At 38.8% G+C, this 21,533-nt stretch overlaps 1 protein-coding gene across 23 annotated transcripts in view; it reads left to right on the top strand.

Annotated features, from left to right (window-relative positions):
• Positions 1-239: 239 nt before the first annotated feature.
• The window catches only part of LOC124277450 (phospholipid scramblase 2-like), a 35,009-nt gene continuing 13,715 nt past the window's right edge, over positions 240-21,533 (top strand). For 22 of the 23 annotated variants that reach the window (XM_046713156.1, XM_046713150.1, XM_046713240.1 and 19 more), the window contains exons 1-3: positions 240-394; positions 19,730-20,031; positions 20,593-20,721. In XM_046713156.1, coding sequence (XP_046569112.1) covers positions 19,758-20,031; positions 20,593-20,721 — 403 coding nt within the window. In that variant the 5' untranslated portion in view covers positions 240-394; positions 19,730-19,757. Of the gene's footprint in view, positions 395-16,821; positions 16,991-19,729; positions 20,032-20,592; positions 20,722-21,533 lie in introns of those variants that run through there. The other variant, XM_046713192.1, reaches the window with a different exon arrangement.

Here is a 21,533-nt window from a genome sequence, read left to right on the forward strand (position 1 = left end):
AAAGCTATGTCATGTTAAATAAGGTTTTATCAGCGACCATATACCGATATATCTGGCCTTTTCATGTACTTGTCACTTGTTCCATACACTGTGTACAAAATGTTTACTTCTGAAACTCCAACGTCATATCTGTTACATATTTGTACATACGTCATATAGGCGTCACCGACTTCATGACACGACATCAGCTTGTTGTACACATACCGTTGGAAGCTTGCGAAACAGCGGTAAACTCATCAAGGGCGGATAACTCTTACCGCTTAACCTCGAACTGGTTGCAACAGCTTTCCTGCCCATAATAACTTTAGACATTTCCTAGTCGGACCAAAGCCACACCCTCGGGATAACTGTCAAACTTCAACCCGCGTTCCTGCTCGTTTGTCAACGGAATAAGGTAATAGCAAGTCCATATGCAACCTTAACATCTTCTTGAGTGTTCACAAATGCAGTAGGAACCGTAAGGATTAACAGTATCGCAATGGAAGCGTCTGCATGAGTATCTAGGCCATTGCGAAACTGTATGTTTTTACACCGGTTTAGCTATCCTGTGGCTCCTTCACGACAGAAAAGCCTCTCAGATGTTATATGCTGATTTTATAAGAGTGTGAAATGGGTTAATTGCATCGCTACGTGGTAGAATCTTGAACGATTCACCGGGTGTTTTCGCACGCATGAATAATTCTGCACGGTAATCCATGTTTCGTGAAACCAGTTCGACCCCCAAGGCAGTCACTGACAGATGCGTGTTCCGCATGCCATTGACTGTCATATCATATTGAAGAGGCATGTTCAGAAACTGTGTTGCACTCGTGACGATATGGTGAACGCTCCGTATACGATATGAACGTGTATTATATCCGTTGTTACCTGTTGCAACTGTCAACAACATTGTTGTACTTTATAGACAAACAATTCCAAGGCAATCATAGTAATATAGTCTTGAACACGTTTTGTTAGCTCGTTCTATACACAACATGTCCATCAGTTCTTTCAGAACACGGTTGTTAGCTTGACAGCAAATCGTTTAATACAGAGCTCCAGATAAGATGTAGCTCATGTGGGTACTGTACCCACTGTATTTTTTTGGAGTGGGTATTATGAATGTTGAGTGGGTATTTCATTTTCCGTTACCCACTGTTTTCAAATATGTGGGTATTTCAGTGATTTTACTCACCTAAGTATATGTCATTGAGTAAGTTTACTAAGCAGGCATGTACTGCCTTATGTCATACCGAAGCAAAACCAACTGAAATACAATGGAAATGATTTCATAAAAAATCACTCATCCTGTACTGACAGTACAACAGTACTCCTATACTAACAATACAACTTGATACCAATCGATGTCTTTTTCATCGTAAAGCAACCTCAGTGCTCATACTTTAAAGGTCACATGCAACGTAAAACACAACTTTGCAGATTCTGATACCTTTCGGTATGGACTTACCGAAACAAATCGTCAAAAATGCAAATTCAACTTATAAAGTTGAAAAATAACATGATGAAAAATAACACGCGAAATCGGAGTTCAAACGTTTCACTAATTTTCCCCAGACTTTTCTGGGGAATACAGGTTTCAACAGCTGGCTGCGCTCATAGCACGTGCGCAGTGAAATAGTTTCGCGCAACTTGGAAGCGGGCTGTCTGGTGAATACTCGGTGAAGGCTTTGGTGTGAGCTAGTTTCATAATGTTTTGTTGATATCTCACAGGTGCGAGTTTTTTGTATGTTATGACAGTAAATAAACTGTTTATATAAGTTCATTTGTCTATTTCACCACACGTTCTTCTTACCGAGTCACTTTCTCAGTTCGATACTTAAAAGCAATGTCATTATTTAGAGTTGACACGATTTCTAACTGTGATATAGATATGTCGCTGTCACAGACAAAACTCAATGTCTTGTTTTATTGACACCAGTGTGTCTGCCTGCCTGTCTACTAATGACAATATTCAATACACAACTGCGATCACTGACCACATGCAATTTGAACTTAACACCAATCAGGCTATACACCATAAACAAAACACATTGATTTATGGCCCGAGTTCGGTCTCTGTCACATTATGTAATTACACAGACAGGCAGGTGTGATACTTGAACACATGACATGTTATGATGTCTGTTGATTGCAAAATGTTATACACAAAAAATGAGCATGTATTTACAAAACCCAACTTTCTATATATACACACACAATGACCCGTGAAGGCGGCATCTGCTAATGAACCAGCCGTTACACTTGAGTGCACACCCACCCGCTCTGACTGGGTTCGGTATCCCGGCTGCTTCGTTTCGAGGGAGGTAAACCCAAGTACAAAATATTGCACTTTTGATTTGCGATTATACGCTTATAATTTTGTTTATTTGTTTTTTCATAATCAGCAATGCATATTATATGTCATGAAGAAGTGATAATTGTGTTTTAATTATGTTTGATTTTTTGGTTGCATGTGACCTTTAACATACTCTTACAATTGTCATAGATCAAAGATATAATTGTGCAAGTGGATCCTCATAGCTTATTATTGGCAGGGTGGGTGAGACTTGTCACAGGGCATTCTGTTTATTATCATTGTGAGACTTTTATCTACACACACCTGCACCCTCCAGCCCATAACATTTTTTCACTCTCCAAATAGATGAAAAAATGGTTCCTGACAATAAATTACCAGTCCTTAAACAAATGCAGTTGGTTTCATGACCTGGGCCCTCTCTTTTCACCTTACCAACCTCCCCCTCCCCACCACCTACCCATCAAGGTCAAGGTTAGAATGAACCTTCAGTAACCCATGCTTGTCGTAAGAGGTGACTAACGGGGATTGGGTGGTCAGGCTCGCTGACTTGATTGACACATGTCAGATCGATGCTCATGCTGTTGATCACTGGATTGTCTGGTCCAGATTCTATTATTTTCAGAACGCTGCCATATAGCTGTTGTATTGCTGAGTGCAGTGTAAAACTAAACTCACTCACTCCCCACCATCTCCTGTCATAAACTATCAGTCCTTAGGAAAGTGGTATGAGTGATAAGAAGGCCATTAATTTTCTTTGTATGACTAAAAAATAGATGTGAAGGATGCGTGCATGATCACTTGGAAACAGCTGTATTCTAAGCTTTTCAGGACAGTTTGACATCCACTATTTCAATTGCCCCTCAGAGCATTACAGAAATATTATTTACTTAGTGACAACATCTGCGGCTATTTTACGAAAATCAATGTAAGTAGTACAGTTGACTTTTATTTCTGAATATCACATACTAGAAGCAGTATCTGAATGTAAGCCAGTTGGTGAAAATTTTGAACTTCAGAGACTGCAGATTTCTCTTTATTATTTATTTGTTTGTTGTTGTTTTTATGTATTTAATGGGATCAAGGTCTCTTATATTTCACTGTTATTTAGTGTTAACAGAACCAATCAAAGAGAAAGGATGTATATTTTGAGTATGTTAACTCTATTCTAATAACAATATCCACTCTCAGTGAATAAAACATATTATTCTAAAATCATCAGATCAGTGGATAAATGTACAAGTAAGGGCATGTAAGGCACGATTCCAGTCACCCATGATGTGTTATTTTTATTTGATGTTTATTCAAATCATATTGCATGCTGCCATCTTTTATCTGCTGTGAAGCCATTGTTTGAAACAATCATAATCAAATGTTTCTGGTTCCAGCAATAGATCTGTATTTTTCATATATATAACTGTAAGATATTTGATAGTGTCAAAAAATGAATGAAATCCTTCATTTAATCAATACATGCAAAATATTAGAAAAAGTTACATTGAAAAAAACGATCTTGCAGGACTTTGAGCAGTGAAAGGGTCCGATGATCACCTGTTTCATGGTGTCATGTTACGATGATCTCAGAAATAAAACAAACATCTGTTAACTGTGCAGCAGTCTAAGTAAACTTAGGCTCAGTATTATTCGTTACACTGCCATGCTGAGTCTACCAAAACCTAGTAGAAGGTCGTGTCAGCTATAACCTTTGAGCGACCTATGACCGTCCAATCAAACGCAAGATAGCCGAACGGATTTAACCAATCAGACAACGGCTGCTTGTTAGGGTTCGGCGGGACTTACATAGTTACAAAACGGTTTTTGGATTTTCTCTTCCCTGGTCACTGACACTGATCTATCAACAAACGCAAATCGGCATGAAACACAGATATTTGACCTGCAGCATATGCGCTTAGGGGTTTCTAATGACATGGTTACTATTAGCTTATATTTCCGCAAAATGACATCCTTGAATACTGACAAAAACTGTATACTCATTTCGTCCTCCATGTGTATCACTCGGAAGCGATCGTGTGGAAAATAGCATTCAGAATCGTTCGAGTTTTTGAGGTAAAGGTTCAAACGGTATGTGCGAATTAGAACTTTCGCGATTTAGTAAGCTGTGTTCTGATTGGTCAGTCCAAAAGGTTAGCTGACGCGACTTTCTACTAGGTTTTGTTAGACTTAGTAAAGCAGTGTAACGAATAATACTGAGCCTAAGTTTACTTAGACTGACTATGCAGCTGTGTGTGACCTTCATTGGATTTGGCGATTTTGGAATAACTGTTGTCTGAAAAAATTATATGCTGCAAAGTTCAAAATAATGTCTTCCTATCATTGCTGTTTGCATGGATGGCTTTGTCTTGTGGGATGAAGCAGATATACTCTGCAGAGTTGTGTCCCTTAGTTTTTAGGTTAGTCAGCATCATACCTATGTTTGTAGGATTCACTGGGTTTGGGGATTTCATCCCATATAAAGATGACTCACTGCGACATAACTGGAATATGTTTTAAAGGAGCATTACTCCCACCTTTCTTGTATCAGTTCTCTGCTTGTCACATGTCATCGTATCCTAATTGCACAGATCGATGTTCATAATGTTGATCATTGAATTGTCTGGTTCAGATTCAATACTTTGAGATTGCTGCTATACAGCTAATGAGTTAGTTTAGTTTTACGCCTCATTCAGCAATATTCCAGCTATATGGCGGCGGTCTGTAAATAATCGAGTCTGGACCAGACAATCCAGTGATCAACAGCATGAGCATCGATCTGCACAATTGGGAACCGATGACATGAGTCAACCAAGTCAGCGGGCCAGATCACCCGATCCATTCATCACCCCTTATGAGTGAGTGAGAGAGTTTAGTTTTACGCCACACTCAGCAATATTCCAGCTATATGGCGGCGGTTTTTAAACAATTGAGTCTGGACCAGACAATCCAGTGATCAACGGCATGAGCATCGATCCCCGCAATTGGGAACCGATGACATGTGTCAACCAAGTCAGTGTGCCTGAGCACCCAATCCCGTTACGACAAGCATGGGTCACTGAAGATCAATATTCTAACCCGGACCTTCTCGTGCGCTATACGGCCAGAATATTGCTGAGTGGGCATTAAACAACAAATATATGGCTGCCCTGTTGCTAAAAGTTATGATGAATAGATCTTGCTGGCCTGTTCCGTTGGAAACTCATCACTTTTCCAGTGATCCAAAGTAGAGGTGCCATAACCACTGTTTAAATGCCAAGGACAGGTGGCATTAAGACAATTTCATGATTTCATCAACTTTTCATGGGGCTTCCTATATCTCTATAAATATGGCATACATATTCAAGATATTTTGGTTGACAGTCAGTCAGTGGAATTTTAAGCAATCCTAAAATCTGGGGCAGTGGGGTAACTCATGGATAAACTCGTATCATTCAAGACCTTTGTTCTGCTGGTCACGCGGGTACTCTGTGTGAAGCCCATTTCAGGGGTCACCATTATAAGCCACCCACCGTTCATCAGGAATATTGCTGAATATTAGGTGTATATCATGTTTATGTCACAGATACTTGTAAGGCAAAAAAAAAATGACATCAAGGTATATATTGTCACTCTCTGGGTCTTCGCAACTTTTAACTTACACATGTATACCTATTACGTAGGTGCTAAGAGTAAGACCCAGTCAGTGGCAATATATACCTTGATGCCATGTTTTCCCTCTACAAACTCCTGTGGTTCATATAGGCCAAATAAAAAAAATGTTGTGGTTCCGATTTCACCTATTAAAAATTAGGGAAGGTAGGTCAGACTTTTTAAAATTATTTTTACATATATTTTTTTACAAACTCAAACTAATAATACATTTATCAATGTGTAATTGTTTATTCAATCTAGCTTGCAGCCATCATATTGACTTTCTCTATCCGAATGTCAGATATCTGTTGGTGCCGGGAAAAAAGAATGGTATCTGAAAGCTTATTTTATTCATTTCACTTAAAAAGAAATAGGGTTGGCCCCAGAATTCAAGGGTTGGTCGGGTAATTGGAACCACAACATTTGTTTTTTTAGGCCATATTTACACAGTAGGATCACTGTATATCAAGATATTGATTAGTTATAAGATATATTATCCTGTATCTGAAAAAGATACCAGTGTCGAACTGCAATTTATTGTTGTGTTATGAATGAGACTGATCCAGATGTCTAAAATCTAAAAATTTGTTTCCACGTTCTCCAAATGAACCATGGTGATTAATAAATGTACAAGTTTCTATGATAGTGAATTATTAGTGCAGTACTGATAGTCATAAATATATCGCTGCAGCATCTGTGCACCATTATACACTGATAACACTGGTTGCAGGGGTTTATACCCGGACTGTCGACAACAACAAATAATCCGTCCAAATTACTTGTCGACAGTCCGGGGAAAGGGGGATGATGTTCTACATGAGTGACTTCACGCCCAGTAACATATGTTATATTTGGGATTACACCCACCACCGCGGCTGAGCGGTCTAGGTGTCTGACTTTGTGTGCTGGCGATTAGGTGCCTCACTCTGAGGGTGTGGGTTCGAATCCCGGATGGGACTCAACCCCAAAAGTACTAGAATCTGTACTTTACTGAGAAAGTGTAATCCCAAATATAACATGTTACATTTCATCACTTTCTAAATGGCATTGTGTATTTCACGCCCAGTGTTCTTGAAATTAACAAACCAATTAAAACAGAGCGATATATATAGAAGACAATATATTTATTTAGTTAATATAACAATATGTATGTATCATATGTCACACAATATAACATATTTGTATATTTATTTCATAAATCTCACACAATATATCCCAAGACAAAATACGTTGTAAGCTCTCTGTTTCTTTCTGGTATTTTTTTTGCATGTTAAACTCCAAAATGGTAATCCTTCCAATCGCATAACGTAAAATACTAGTTTGTTTGCAAACTTAATTCTCTTACAAATTGTTAAAAAGACATTCTCTATAATTAACGTAATTCATTTACTCATGAAATGAACGAACATAGCCACTTGCAAATCACTAAGCAAACATTCTCTTTCATTAATTAACTCCGTCACGGTATGTTGACCACGCGATGTCGACACTCCTGGTTTTTTTTGTTCTGTCGATGATTAGCAACATCCTGTTTTTCATTTGTCGAGAGATCGGGCTGACACCGTTGCAGGAGCAATAAACAAGATGAGAATTTAATGTTTAGTTTTCATTTTTGCATTCAATAATGTTTTCACCTGTGAGAAGGCCAGCTGGAACTGGGTTTAGTGCAACATATGTTATACTTGTGATTACACTTTTCACAGTGTTGGCGATTACGGACCCTTCATAATTTATGGCTAGGGTGTGATGATGATTTTAAGGGAGGAGTTACCCCTTTTGTTCTGGGGAGGTAGGGGGGCTCATCAATGTTGTACACATGTACTAGGTGGGGTAGGGTCATTGATTTTGTACATTATATGGGGGGGGCACTTTGTACTTAAATTTTAGGGGGGTCATTCACATTGTACATGCTTTTCCATAAAAATCACGCCACGCCACGCCAAGCCACACCCCAGCCATACATTATGAATGGTCATGCCATGCCACGCCAAGCCACGCCCAGCCATACATTATGAATGGTCATGCCACGCCAAGCCACGCCCAGCCATACATTTTGAATGGTCCCTTAGGTTCCTCACCCTGAGACTATTGATAGTGTATACTCTAGTCCTGGATCATCAGGACTCATCCCCCCCAAACATTCTTGAATCTCTACTTTACTGACAAGGTGTAGTCCCAGATGTAACATGTTGCATCCAAGATCTGCATCCTTTGTGGTTTCCTCCAACATGGAATCTGACAAAGCTGTGTTTTAACTCACTCACTGTGATGTTCTCTAGGACACCCTTACCCTTTTCCGAATATCATGAATACACAATGCAATTGAAAAAGAGGTCAAATGTAATACTTGTGATTACACTTTTCAGAGTGTCATAGACTTTGTGATAGCATTGTGACGTCATAAGCATTGTGACGTCACGGGCTGAGTTAACAGTTACTGTTCAGTTTTACCTGATGATGGGGTCACAACTAGTGGTGTTCTGATTAATTGAAATAATCGAAGATTGGTTGCAGTGACCAAATGACCAAGCAATCGATCACATTTTCTCATAATTGAACACAAATGATTTTGGAACTGCTGTTTTAGTCTTTGAAACACTTGACGATGGAACATATCTTTGAAGTTGTCAGGGCCTGCAAACTTGTTTAATTCTTAGAAAAATCACTTCACTAACTGAAAAGTCATGACTGAATATTTCTTGAAGACTCCAGGAAGTTTATGTTCATGATATATTAGTCATCACTTTAAAGTAGCAAGTTGTATTATGTTATACATATCTGCAAGAACAATCTGGATAGGAAAATCTGAAAAATGATGCGAACCAATTTTGTTTGATGATTGTTCGTTGGTAATGAAGCAATCATCAATTGTGAGATTTTAACCAATTCCCAACACTAGCCACAACAAGCCCTGAAACATTGTACTCAAGAATAAAAAGATGATGTAACCCAGATGCCAATCAAGCAGCTAGGTGAAATGTAGTACTAGAATCTGTACGTTACTGAGAAAGTGTAATCCCAAATATAACACATACATTGTACGTTACTACTACCATAACGTCTACAGCTGATTGGGGATGCATGTATTTAACAAGTTACTTGAGCTTCAAACGATTACAAAATACCCATTGATCTGCTTCCGTTGTCCTGTGAAGGTGCTCACTCAACTATGCCATCTGGAGAACAGCTGACTGTAACAGTCTTACTTTATAGTATCTTATATTGATTATAGTAGATTTTGTGATGGCAATTCATAGCGTGAAGTACATAAGAACACCCTGCATTGTGATCAGAGGATCATTAAACTGACTGTAGAGTCGTGTAAACAGACTGTTATAATGTTGGTGTTAGCGTCACTCTGACGCAGTCATTGCCGAAGATGGGGGCGGTGGTTTTGTGTATCACTGGGTTTGACATAGGGAATGAAAATTGTACACCCTGTCTATTGAATGTATACCATTTGTACATAGTCAAGAAGAGGATGTAGTTTGTATTTGTAGCAGGACGTGGAGTCATCCCATGATGACATCCTTATCTTGTCAGCTTGATAATGGGGTTAATCTCTCTGGTAACGTGGACAAGGTGTCCGACTTCAGATCAGAAGGTCTGTGGTTCATATGCCAACATGACACTCGGAAATGTTATGGCCGCTGCATATTGAAGACATGAGAGTTATTGTTTGGATCAATTTATGTGACATTCTTGCACTCTCACTCCAACACATCTGGTTTGGAATGGATCACGAAAGTCACTCATTAAACAGTCTGGTTGTTCTGACAAGTGACCAGCTTCCTCTGTGGTCATCTGCTTGCAAGCACACAGTCCCCTGATGAGTCAGAGGTAGAATAACGCTTACCGGTAGTCTCTGAATGTGAATAATTCTGATAGAAACAAATATTTCTTTTAAACTGAAAAGGAGCCCCAGTATGATGCGAGACTCTCAAACTGAGGAAATCTAGATTTGCTTCATTTAGGGTATAACATTGCAGAAAGGGGTGGGCAGTGAGGATATATTTTTATGGAGTTCAGGGACTGACTCGTGTGAGACAGACTAAGTCAGAGGCTGCAATGGCTGTGTACATCTTAACTGACTGACTGAGTTTGGTTTTACGCCGCTTTTAGCAATATTCCAGCAACATCACGGCGGGGGAAACAAGAAATGGGTACTTCTTAACAATTAGGATCCTATCCTTTATATAACCTAACCATATACCATAACAATATGAATATTTCCTTTAATTATTTTATAATATGTACATGTAATTTCAGTGTATAAAACATAGTTCCACAGTCCTTGATGGTCTATTTTTGTGAAGGACGGTCTATTTAATAAATAAGGCCGTCCTTTGGTTGGGGGAAATATTTGAGAAAATAAACTTAACTTAAGAAAAGCAAGATTTATGGATATCAACTTCTTTATTGTGAATAAGACGACGTTTCTGAGTGTATGTTTACTCCTTCATCAGGTGAGCATACACTCTGAAACTTTGTGTTATTCATAATAAAGAAGTTGACATCCATAAATCTTGCTTTTCTTATGCATTCCACATCTAAATGCCCTTCATTTACATTTAACTTTGTTTGAACTTATATATATTTTTTATTGTTTTAGTTTTTGGGACTAGCAGTGTTTGTTCAGGACTGGTCACTCTTTTGGACAGCCAGTCTTTGGACAGGCCATATTTCAAAACTATTTTATACACTGGTAATTTTCAGTAGTTGTGTAGTCATGTGAATTGAGTATTCAGGACATATTTAAAACAGAATGTTTTTTCTTCAATTTGGGTGTTACACCCGATAATAGTCTTATATAGATAACATGGTCACTGGTTATTGTCCATATAAAATAACACTGTCAACATTGGTCAAAATATGTCAAATACCTATTTTGTTTTTGTTTCACTGAATACAATGGATAAAACATCAACACCTGAATTATTATTGTATTCATTACCCAATATTTGTATTTGTTACTCAACATTAGTGATACGTATCATATTCATCTCATCGTGGATCATTGCAGCCTCATTTCTGGTGTCCCCCGCCGTGATGTTGCTGGAATATTGCTAAAAGCGGCGTAAAACCAAACTCAGGCAGTCAGTCAGTCATTGCAGCCTTATTGATCAGAAAGTCCACTTAACAAGACTACCAGGTATTCAAAGTGGTAACATCATATTGGAAGAAAAATAATTATTTTAATCAGATTGATTGTTTGAGCAAATATAAATAACATGGTAAATAACTGTACTCATCATGTGATTTGAGTGGAAAGAAAAGGTGTATTAGGTAAGATGCCTGCTGTTTAAACAGCTGCAGCCTTGGCATGGAGACCGGACATGTGGTATTAAAGTTGATACCTGTTGTGATGTTACTAATAGTCCATGGCTACTGGTGTGTAGAGAGGCAGTGTATATGCCTCCTTGACTTAGGATAACATTTGACGAGCACATGTAGAAATACAACAGTAAGATGCAGTTTGGACCGACCAATCTTTCTCACATGTGATCTTGACGGAAGGAGGTAATTATTTTGAGTGGAAAGTGAGTGAGTGAGTGAGTGAGTCTTGACGTGGGACTGACTTACTGAGTTTAGTTTTACACCGCTTTTAGCAATATTCCAGCAACATCACGGCAGGGGACACCTGAAATGGGATTCACACATTGTACCCATGTGGGGAATCGAACCCGGGTCTTCGGCGTGATGAGCCAACACTTTAACCACTAGGCCCTTGACGTGTGAGGAAAGCCATAAGTGATGCAGGTCTGGGACATTTCCCACTCTGGCGTTATTAACACATTCATTGTCTCACTATTTTTATCATCATCAGCATCATCATCATCACTCACTGTCGACCCATGAAGATCCGGGTTAGAATTGATCTTCAGTAACCCTTGCTTGTTGTAAGAGGCGACTAATGGGATCGGGTGGTCAGGCTCGCTGACTTGGTTGACACGTCATCGTGTTCCAATTGCATAGATCGATGCTCATGATGTTGATCACTGGATTTTCTGCCATTAGCTTGAATATTGCTGAGTGCAGAGTTAAACAACAAACTAACCCACTCTGATGAAACCCACAAACACCTTTCCAGGTTAAGGGCTGAAGGGTCGCATCTTTGATACAACACTCCTTTAATAAAATAAAGAACTGACCTTTAATTTATTTTTTTTAATTTATCTTTTATCATACGTTGTTATTTACCAATGATGTATTAATTGTACCAATTATTGTACCGGTCTTTAGCTCAGAAATAATCTTACAGTTACAAGAATATTGTTTCAATAACTAAAACATTAAAATGACAGTCTGGATTTTCATGTGTAGGTGTATGTTAGACATATGTTTTTACAGAAAACAGCAGTGAATTATGCATATATATTTTCCAGTAGGTATTTTTTAAAGCGTTATAGTGTTTGGGACATATGAACTAAGTTTGTTCTGTACCAGCTATTCTCTGATAAATTGTTTTACTAGTGTATTGCTGTGTAGGCTAGCAACAATGTCCGCATTCTATACGCCAGGGCATTTATTACACCGAATATAGTGTGCATATAATCAGTATATACAAGACCAACCTAGCTACATGTGTATATACAGAGCTCCAGATAAGATTTAGCTCATGTGGGTACTAATTTTTTGGAGTGGGTATTATGAATGTTGAGTGGGTATTTTTCATTTTCCGTTACCCACTGCTTTCAAATATGTGCGTATTTCAGTCATTTTACTCACCTAAGTATTATGTCATTGAGTAAGTTTACTATGCAGGTATGTTCTGCCTTATATCATACCTAATCAAAACCAACTTAAATATAATGGAAATGATTTCATAAAAACATCACTTATCCAATACTGACAGTACAACACTAGTCCTATACTAACAGTACAACTTGATAGCAATCGATGTCTTTTTCATTACGCGAGCGATTTTTATAAATATATTCCGTACGCATTTGTTTTAAACTTTTTTCGTATCTAACATTTTAAATGCGTAATTGGTACGCAACAATTATTTTTGAACGCGTAATTGGAAATTTTCTATGCGTACTTTACCCGGATACGCAGCTTATCTGGGCCTCTGTATACAGTGAAGCCTCGTTAATCCGGACGGTTGCGTTTCTCAGTAAATTCGTCCGGATTGCGCATAGTCCGGACTACTGAATCAAGACCCAAATTGCTTCAAAAACGACACGAATCTGGATAAAACAAATAAGCATTTAATGTAAAGCTTAATTCATCACATCAATAATTTTACCGAGTGACATCCGCATGTTGATCCGACGTGTCTGATCACGTCCTGCCTCAGCACAGGTGAGGTAATGTCTAACAAGCGATCTATTGTAGTATGCCTTGAATGTCCGAATTATTCCTGCATCCATCGGTTGAATATGAGACGTGGTATTTGGTCACATTTCGCAAAGTTAGCGAAGCACACTTTCGACTTGCAGCATTGTCGTAAAGCAAAATCACTTTTAGTCCACGTGACCGGATCTGTCTGTCAAAGTACATTAACCAATCACAAAACAGCTCACTTGTCATCCACGCCTTTGTATTGTGGTGTCAATCAAAGTGTAAATGTACAGTATCTTCAGTCGGGAGCTTTTTATGTCTAATTAAAACAACAACCCAGTTGGCCAGTTATTTAAGTAAACATCGGCGGGCGGTGTTGTTACGGTTCGTTAACAAGACTTACAGCGTCCGGACTGTGAAGCAATTTACTGTTTATTTTACTGATAGGTGACAGCTACTTATGGTCCGGTTCCGGAAACCGAATTTCTGGATTATCGAGGCAAATTATATAGGCATAGATTGGTAACAAGCTTAAATCGCCCGGGAGGCGAGACATCCGGATTATCGGAGTCCGGACTAACGGGGCTTCACTGTATATACTCACACCGATGAATGCAACAAGCCGTTTTGTCCTAACTTTTCATCTATTTTCCTTACACCTATACATTTCTATTTCCTTGTGTATAGTGTGTATGTAGTACATAGACTGTTATACAATGCTACTCCATGGTATACAGGTTGTGTTAATATCTAGTGTTTCATGGATGTATGCACATATTTCCCCATATGGAATTGGGTCAGTGTATTTTGTATTGGACATGTGTAGATTTTCCCTGTCCATAATGTCAGTATGCTAGTGACTGTCACTTGGGTGCTGGTAGGAAACTAGAGTCACGTAGAGATTGACCATGATGTTTTTAGGTTTGTTTAGATTTGTGTAAATATCCAAAGTGGTAAAAGGTCTAAGATCTGAATACACAATGTCTTTTAGAAACTGGTCAGATGCAACAAATGTTTAGAATTACACTTTCTCAATAAAGTTCAGGTTCTAGTACTTTTGGGGTTGAATCCCAGCCAGGGTTTACACCCACAGTCTCAGAATCGGGCACCTAATCAGTGATCTAACCCACTCAGCCATCACAGCTTCTGACAACAATGTAGTCCAGATCACATACTTTGTGTCCCCCCTTCTGACAAGAGTAAACGCGGCTCCTACTGCTGAATATATGAATACACTATATCTTTCAGAAAGTGGTCACATGTAACACGTTATACTCAAGATTACACTTCTTAGCATGCAGGCGATTAGGTGCCTCACTCGGAGAGTATGGATTCAAATCCCAGAACTCTAAAAACATTCTAGAATATGTACTTGACTGAGACTGACTGACTGAGTTTGGTTTTATGCCGCTTTTAGCAATATTCCAGCAACATCACGGCGAAGGACACCAGAAATGGGCTTCACACATTGTACCCATGTGGGGATTCCAACCCGGGTCTTCGGCGTGATGAGCCAACGCTTTAACCACTAGGCTACCCCACCGCCCCACTTGACTGAGAAGGTGTAGTCCCACATATAACATATGTTGCATCCATGATGTGCATCCTTTGTGCTTTCCTCACACATGGAATCTGACACATGATGTGACGGGAATACTTGTCAAACCTGTGTTACTAGCTCACTGTGACTTTCTCTAGGTCACACCTAAACTGTTTGCTTGAACATGCAGAAGAGCTTTATATATATTAATTTTGATTTTGAATTCATTGAATGGAATACATGTATGACATTTCAGATGAAAATATTTCACATTTATATGGTATCCCACACAGGCATGTTGGCTATATTGCCTAACATGTACCTGTTGTGTTAACTGTTGTATATCATTCATCATACTGTACCCACTGTATTTTTTTGGAGTGGGTATTATGAATGTTGAGTGGGTATTTCATTTTCCGTTACCCACTGTTTTCAAATATGTGCCTATTTCAGTCATTTTACTCACCTAAGTGTTATGTCATTGAGTAAGTTTACTAAACAGGTATGTTCTGCCTTATGTCATACCTAATCAGTTAACTAACTTAAATATAATGGAAATGATTTCATAAAAAATCACTCATCCTATACTGACAGTACAACACTTGTCCTATACTAACAGTACAACTTGATAGCAATCGATGTCTTTTTCATTACGCAAGCAATGTTTATAAATATATTCCGTCCGCATTTGTTTTAAACTTTTTGCGTATCTAACATTTTAAATGCATAATTGGTACGCAACAATTATTTTTCAACGTGTAAATGGAAATTTTCTATGCATATTTTACCCGGATACACAGCTTATCTGGGCCTCTGGTGGTGACACGTATTTTGGTGAATGGAATAACTACTCAACTGAGACTATATGATTAATGACAGACAGATGAGTTGTATTCTGTCCACGGACACTGCGTGAGCCCAGCCATTTCATGACTGTGAGGCAGTGTAGTGTAGAGGGCCAGCATCAGCTGATTACGTACATGTTGCACACATTGTTGTATTCATGGATGATTGAGGAATGCAGGACAACCTCATGAAAATATGCATTTGTGAAACGTTTTTGAAAATGTAAGAGTGTCTCTTTGATTTTCAGTCAGGGTTGGTGGGGGGGGGGTGGTGGTGGTTATTTTTATCCCAGCTTTTACTTATTTATTTTTTATAAGTACTTATTTTCAGGGACTCACCAGATAATTTTCCTTTTTAAAATTATGAGGTCTGGGTATTTCCCACATAAAAAAATATTTTAATATTATATTAGGCATACTTCTGAACAATCTGTAAAGTAAAAACCATGTATGCTAGTATTCAGTAATTGAAGACTGTCAACTGGTATTGAGAATCAAAACAAAAAACTTATCAATTTTGTGTCAACAGTGCCAAACAGATGCTATTTTCAGTTTATAAGTTTGTAATTTTGAACCCTGCAACTGCATTTAGACAAGGCATGGTCAAATGTGACATTCAATAAAACTAAAAACAAAACAACAGAGTCTTCCACATGTTCAAACTAGTTATCTTGTCGACCTCCAGCCTGATGAACAAACACTCTAACCCCACTGCTCCACTTTATATATTTGTGAGTGGCCTATCTAGCATAGATAACGAATGGAACTATTCTGAGGTCATATTTACCTTGAAAATTCCAGCTTTCCCAAAACTTGGCTGACCCAGATCACCATGATGTCACAGGTATTTCAGACCATATACACCACAGACATCACAGTCAATCCTCCCCTGAACTCAAGCACGATGACATGTACTGTTATATCCCTCATTGTCTTCCTCTCTGTGTTATGTACATGTTCGTTCAAATAGTTACAGCACAACATCATTGAAACAGACAACGTTTACAACGCAAATAACCCTCAAAAGATGTTATTTACACAAAGTGCTGTATCTATCTGTTTAAGCGTGTGTTTTGTATCTAAGCAACATAACACCTTGTCATCTGACTGAATATCAGGTATTGCAGGTTAATATTGTACATGTCAGTGTCTGAAGATTGTGATTGATCCTGAAGGGTTACCTGGTTGGTTTATTTCATATAGTGTGATGCTCGTTATATATAAGGAAACTGTTCATGTCAAATTGGCGAGAAAGCTTTGGAAACAGATTCTTTGACTTGTCGTAGAAGCATTTACTGTGTGAAGCTTTTGTGAAGATTTCAAGTTTGTATTACTTTTGGGATAAACAGCGTTTTCTACTGGGTTACCACCACTGTCTTGAACCTTCAATACATCACAATGGTATGTATGAATTTCAGGAATGTGAACAATTCTGCTTATGGGCGTTAGCTGCAATTAGTATGAGATGACAATATTGTTATGTCAACTATGTTTGGGTGGTAAATATTGTTGATTCAGATGAAAAGGTTTTTGTAAAAATGTGTATGCATGATGGAGTTTGAAAGTAAGATATGTGAGTCATACGGGTAAACGAAACAAGTGGTACATTTCATCATGTGATGTGTGTAATGGAAGAGTCAGTCATCATAAGATATCTCGTGACACAGGCTATGAACAATAATAAAATGTATAGATACAGTGTAAATAGTGATGAAATATACACACAGTATGAACAGTGTTGAAATGTACACACAGTGTAAACAGTGTTGAAATTTACACACAGTGTAAATAGTGTTGAAATGTACACAGTGTAAACAGTGTTGAAATTTTCACAGTGAAAACACTTATTATGAAATGTGCACAGTGTAAACACTGTTGAAAGTACACATTGTAAACAGTGCTGAAATGTACACACAGTATAAACAGTGATGAAATGTACACAGTGTAAACAGTGCTGAAATGTACACAGTGTAAACAGTGCTGAAATGTGCACATTGTAAACAGTGATGAAATGTACACAGTGAAAACAGTGATGAAATGCACACACAGTATAAACAGTGATGAAATGTACAAAGTGTAAACAGTGTTGAAATGCACACACAGTATAAACAGTGATGAAATGTACACAGTGAAAACACTTATTATGAAATGTACACAGCGTAAACAGTGCTGAAATGTACACACAGTGTAAACAGTGTTGAAATGTACACACAGTATAAACAGTGTTGAAATGTACACACAGTGTAAACAGTGTTGAAATGTACACAGTGTAAACAGTGTTGAAATGTACACAGTATAAACAGTGATGAAATGTACACAGTGAAAACACTTATTATGACATGTACACAGTGTAAACAGTGTTGAAATGCACACACAGTATAAACAGTGATGAAATGTACACAGTGAAAACACTTATTATGAAATGTACACAGCGTAAACAGTGCTGAAATGTACACACAGTGTAAACAGTGTTGAAATGCACACAGTGTAAACAGTGTTGAAATGCACACACAGTATAAACAGTGATGAAATGTACACAGTGAAAACACTTATTGTACACAGTGTAAACAGTGCTGAAATGTACACACAGTGTAAACAGTGTTGAAATGTACACACAGTATACACGGTGTTGAAATGTACATACAGTATAAACAGTGATGAAAGTACACAGTGTAAACAGTGTTGAAATGTACACACAGTATAAACAGTGATGAAATGTACACACAGTATAAACCATGATAAACAGTGTTGAAATGTACACACAGTATAAACAGTTGACCCCATGGGGTCTGCAGGTAAGAGAGGACGGTAGGGTAGCCTAGTGGTTAAATGCTGAAGACCTGGGTTCGATTTCCCACATGGTACAATGTTTGAAACCCATTCCTGGTGTCCCCTGTCGTGGTATTGCTCGAATATTGCTAAAGGTGACGTAAATTTAAACTCAATCACAATCAAGAAGTACCACTACTAGTGCTAGACCTAGCATACTAGACATCTTACAAGTCTCCTCAGCTTCGATACACTTTCTCTTGTTACCTTCATGCAATTTGGTGTTTTTCCACCAAATTAAGACAACAGCGTTGTCTTCTTGCCAGCCGCCATTTTGCTGCAACTATCAGACATGTGATCACGCTTTTCATTGTGCATGATACCTTACACCCTAACAATCAATCAGAAATGTGGAGGGTATCGCAATGTGTCATTGTCGCTATTTTTAGCCTGGGTGTTTCATTTCTAATTTGATAACACCTCATTGTGAAAGCATAATCTTTTTTGAAGAGAAACAAAATTGACAGAGGTAATTAGAAAATTGATTTTAAAATTTGCCGACAGCCTTTGAAATTACACATTCTAACTTTGTACCGGTCAAAGTCCGGTATATACCAGATAACGGAGACACTGGATACGATGACACGTGTCAACCAAGTCAGCAAGTATGACAACCCGATGATCCTGTTAGTCACCTCTTATGACAAGCATGAGGCAGTGAAGACCAATTCTAACCCGGATCTTCACGGGTCGACACAAGTGTGAATACATGTGATTAGCTATATGAGTTTGATGAATCACCCTACAAACTCCTGATGGTTTACTCCTGTTGTGTGGATGGGGATTTCAGTGTTCATGACTACCCGTGAAGATCCGGGGTAGAATAGGTCTTCAGCAACCCATGTGCTTGCCATAAAAAGGCGACTATCTTGTTGTAAGAGGCGACTAACGGGATCGGGTGGTCAGTTTCGCTGACTTGGTTGACACATGTCATCGGTTCCCAATTGCGCAGATCGATGATCATGCTGTTGATCACTGGATTGTCTGGTCCAGACTCGATTATTTACAGACCGCCGCCATATAGCTGGAATATTGCTGAGTGCGGCGTAAAACAAAACTCACTCGCTCACTCACTCAGTGTTCATGACAACCAATGACACTGTATTTATTTCTTACCAGAATAGAAAAATAGAGGTCATGCATTATGGAATTATGATCAGTATTTGTATTCGAGCAGCTGTATGTTTTGCATTACTAGCAATGTAAAGTATTTGCGTCCATTATCAATTTGTATGCATACTAAACACTTTGCTTCTGATAAACCCACTGTTATTATGGTAAACCTATAATTCATTTATGGTTTTTTTTCAGGAGCTAGTCATCAGTACCAAGATTCAAGATGTCTGCCCCCTATCCTAACGCAGGCCCACATCAGGTCGATATCATTGTTCCAGAAGGCAAACCAGGTGAACCAATGCCTCAACCACAGCCTCAGCCTGGATACCCCCCTCAACAGCCAGGCTACCCTCAACAGCAGCCTGGCTACCCCCCTCAGCAGCCTGGTTATCCCCAACAACAGCCTGGCTACCCCGCTCAACAGCCTGGCCAGCAACAGCCAGGGTACCCAACCCAGCCGGGTGGCCAGGCGATCGGGATGCAGCCTATTCCTGGAGGTAAGGGATGCTGTGTTTGTTGTCAAGAGGTTACCATTGACTAATGTGAGTACTACCTGGGTGCCGTTGTACAAAGTGATCTTAGCTCTAAGGTGACCGTAACTCCCATGCCTTAACATAGACTTAAGGTAGTCTTAGAGCTAAAGTTGCTTTGTACAACGGCACCCTGTACTTTATCTGTTTGAGCCAATGTTATATTTGTACTAGAATTTGCACCTGTTGATAAGATACACTTATGTGTCAATTAATTAGAAGTTCAATTTCCCGGACATGGCATACGGAAGGACAGTTAGAGGTTGACATTAAGCAGAAAAAATACAGAACTGCTCTACTCAAAGTCAGTATATTTTTATCTGGGTGGGGTATTTGTGTTAAACTATGGCAGTGTATATTGGTGGGCTATCAGTAGAATGGGTTAGAATTGGTCTACAGCAAGTCTACAGTGTAAGTGAGACCCAGTTTCACCTGACCTCGCCCTGTACGTGTCTGTCTGTATATTACAACGTAAGTGTGTTGATGTCACCTGACCTCGCCCTGTATGAGTGTCTGTGAATGTTACAGCACCCCCAGTGGGAGGGCCCGGGGGTTGGGCTCAGCCAGGACAGGCACCTGTTGGCTGCCCCCCAGGGCTGGAGTACCTGGCTAGCATAGACCAGCTGCTCGTCAAACAGAAGAAAGAAGTATTTGAAGGTAGGTGACGCAGGACACATTGTGTCATTCCTGTAGTGGGGATATTGTACGGTACGTTGATTCATACAGCTGCAGTTACAGTTTTATTCTATTTACACGTCAATCAGCAGGAATAATATATGAATTGTGGTGAATAAATCTGGAAGACTTTAAAATATAGACAATTCACAAGTCTCTCAGTGTTTTTTCATGGTTGTTGGTTTTGTTGTAGTTTGAATTTGTAATGATTTGTAACGAATAGTGTACGAAGCCCTTACACTTGTAACTTCTGCCACATTTTCATGTGTTTCATGTGTAATATGGGTTGTCTCTGTGAAGATTGACAGATTGTTATCATACCTCCCAGTGATTACATGGTAGTGCATAATGTCATAAAGTCTCGTTATCTTTTAGTGTTACTTTAAATGAAATGTCAGTGGAAACCAAAATGCAATTATTATAAATATATTTCTTCTTAGAAGACTAAGATATGACTTCTTGGAAGAACTGGTGGTAAGGTGAAATAGATAATGAAAATTCGAAACTTGCTTTTGCAATGGTGAGAGAAAGAAAAAAAAATTGCTTTTGCAATGTCAAATTAAATAAGAAACTTGTTTTATAATGGCTAATGAAAATAATATCACTTCACATAGGCGGATCCAGAGGGGGGGTGCAGGGGTGCGCACCCCCCTTTTGTCCTGAAAGTTTATTAAATGACCATTGAAACTCTGGTGAAAATGAAGTGTGCACCCTCCCTTTTCTCAATAGTGTGCAATCCACCTTTCTCAAAAAGCTGTATCCGCCCCTGACTTCGTCCTCAATCAGGCTGGAAG

The sequence above is a fragment of the Haliotis rubra genome, unplaced genomic scaffold, assembly GCF_003918875.1.
Source record: "Haliotis rubra isolate DU_JTF1 unplaced genomic scaffold, ASM391887v1 Scf106, whole genome shotgun sequence".
Classification (NCBI taxonomy): Eukaryota; Metazoa; Mollusca; class Gastropoda; order Lepetellida; family Haliotidae; genus Haliotis; species Haliotis rubra.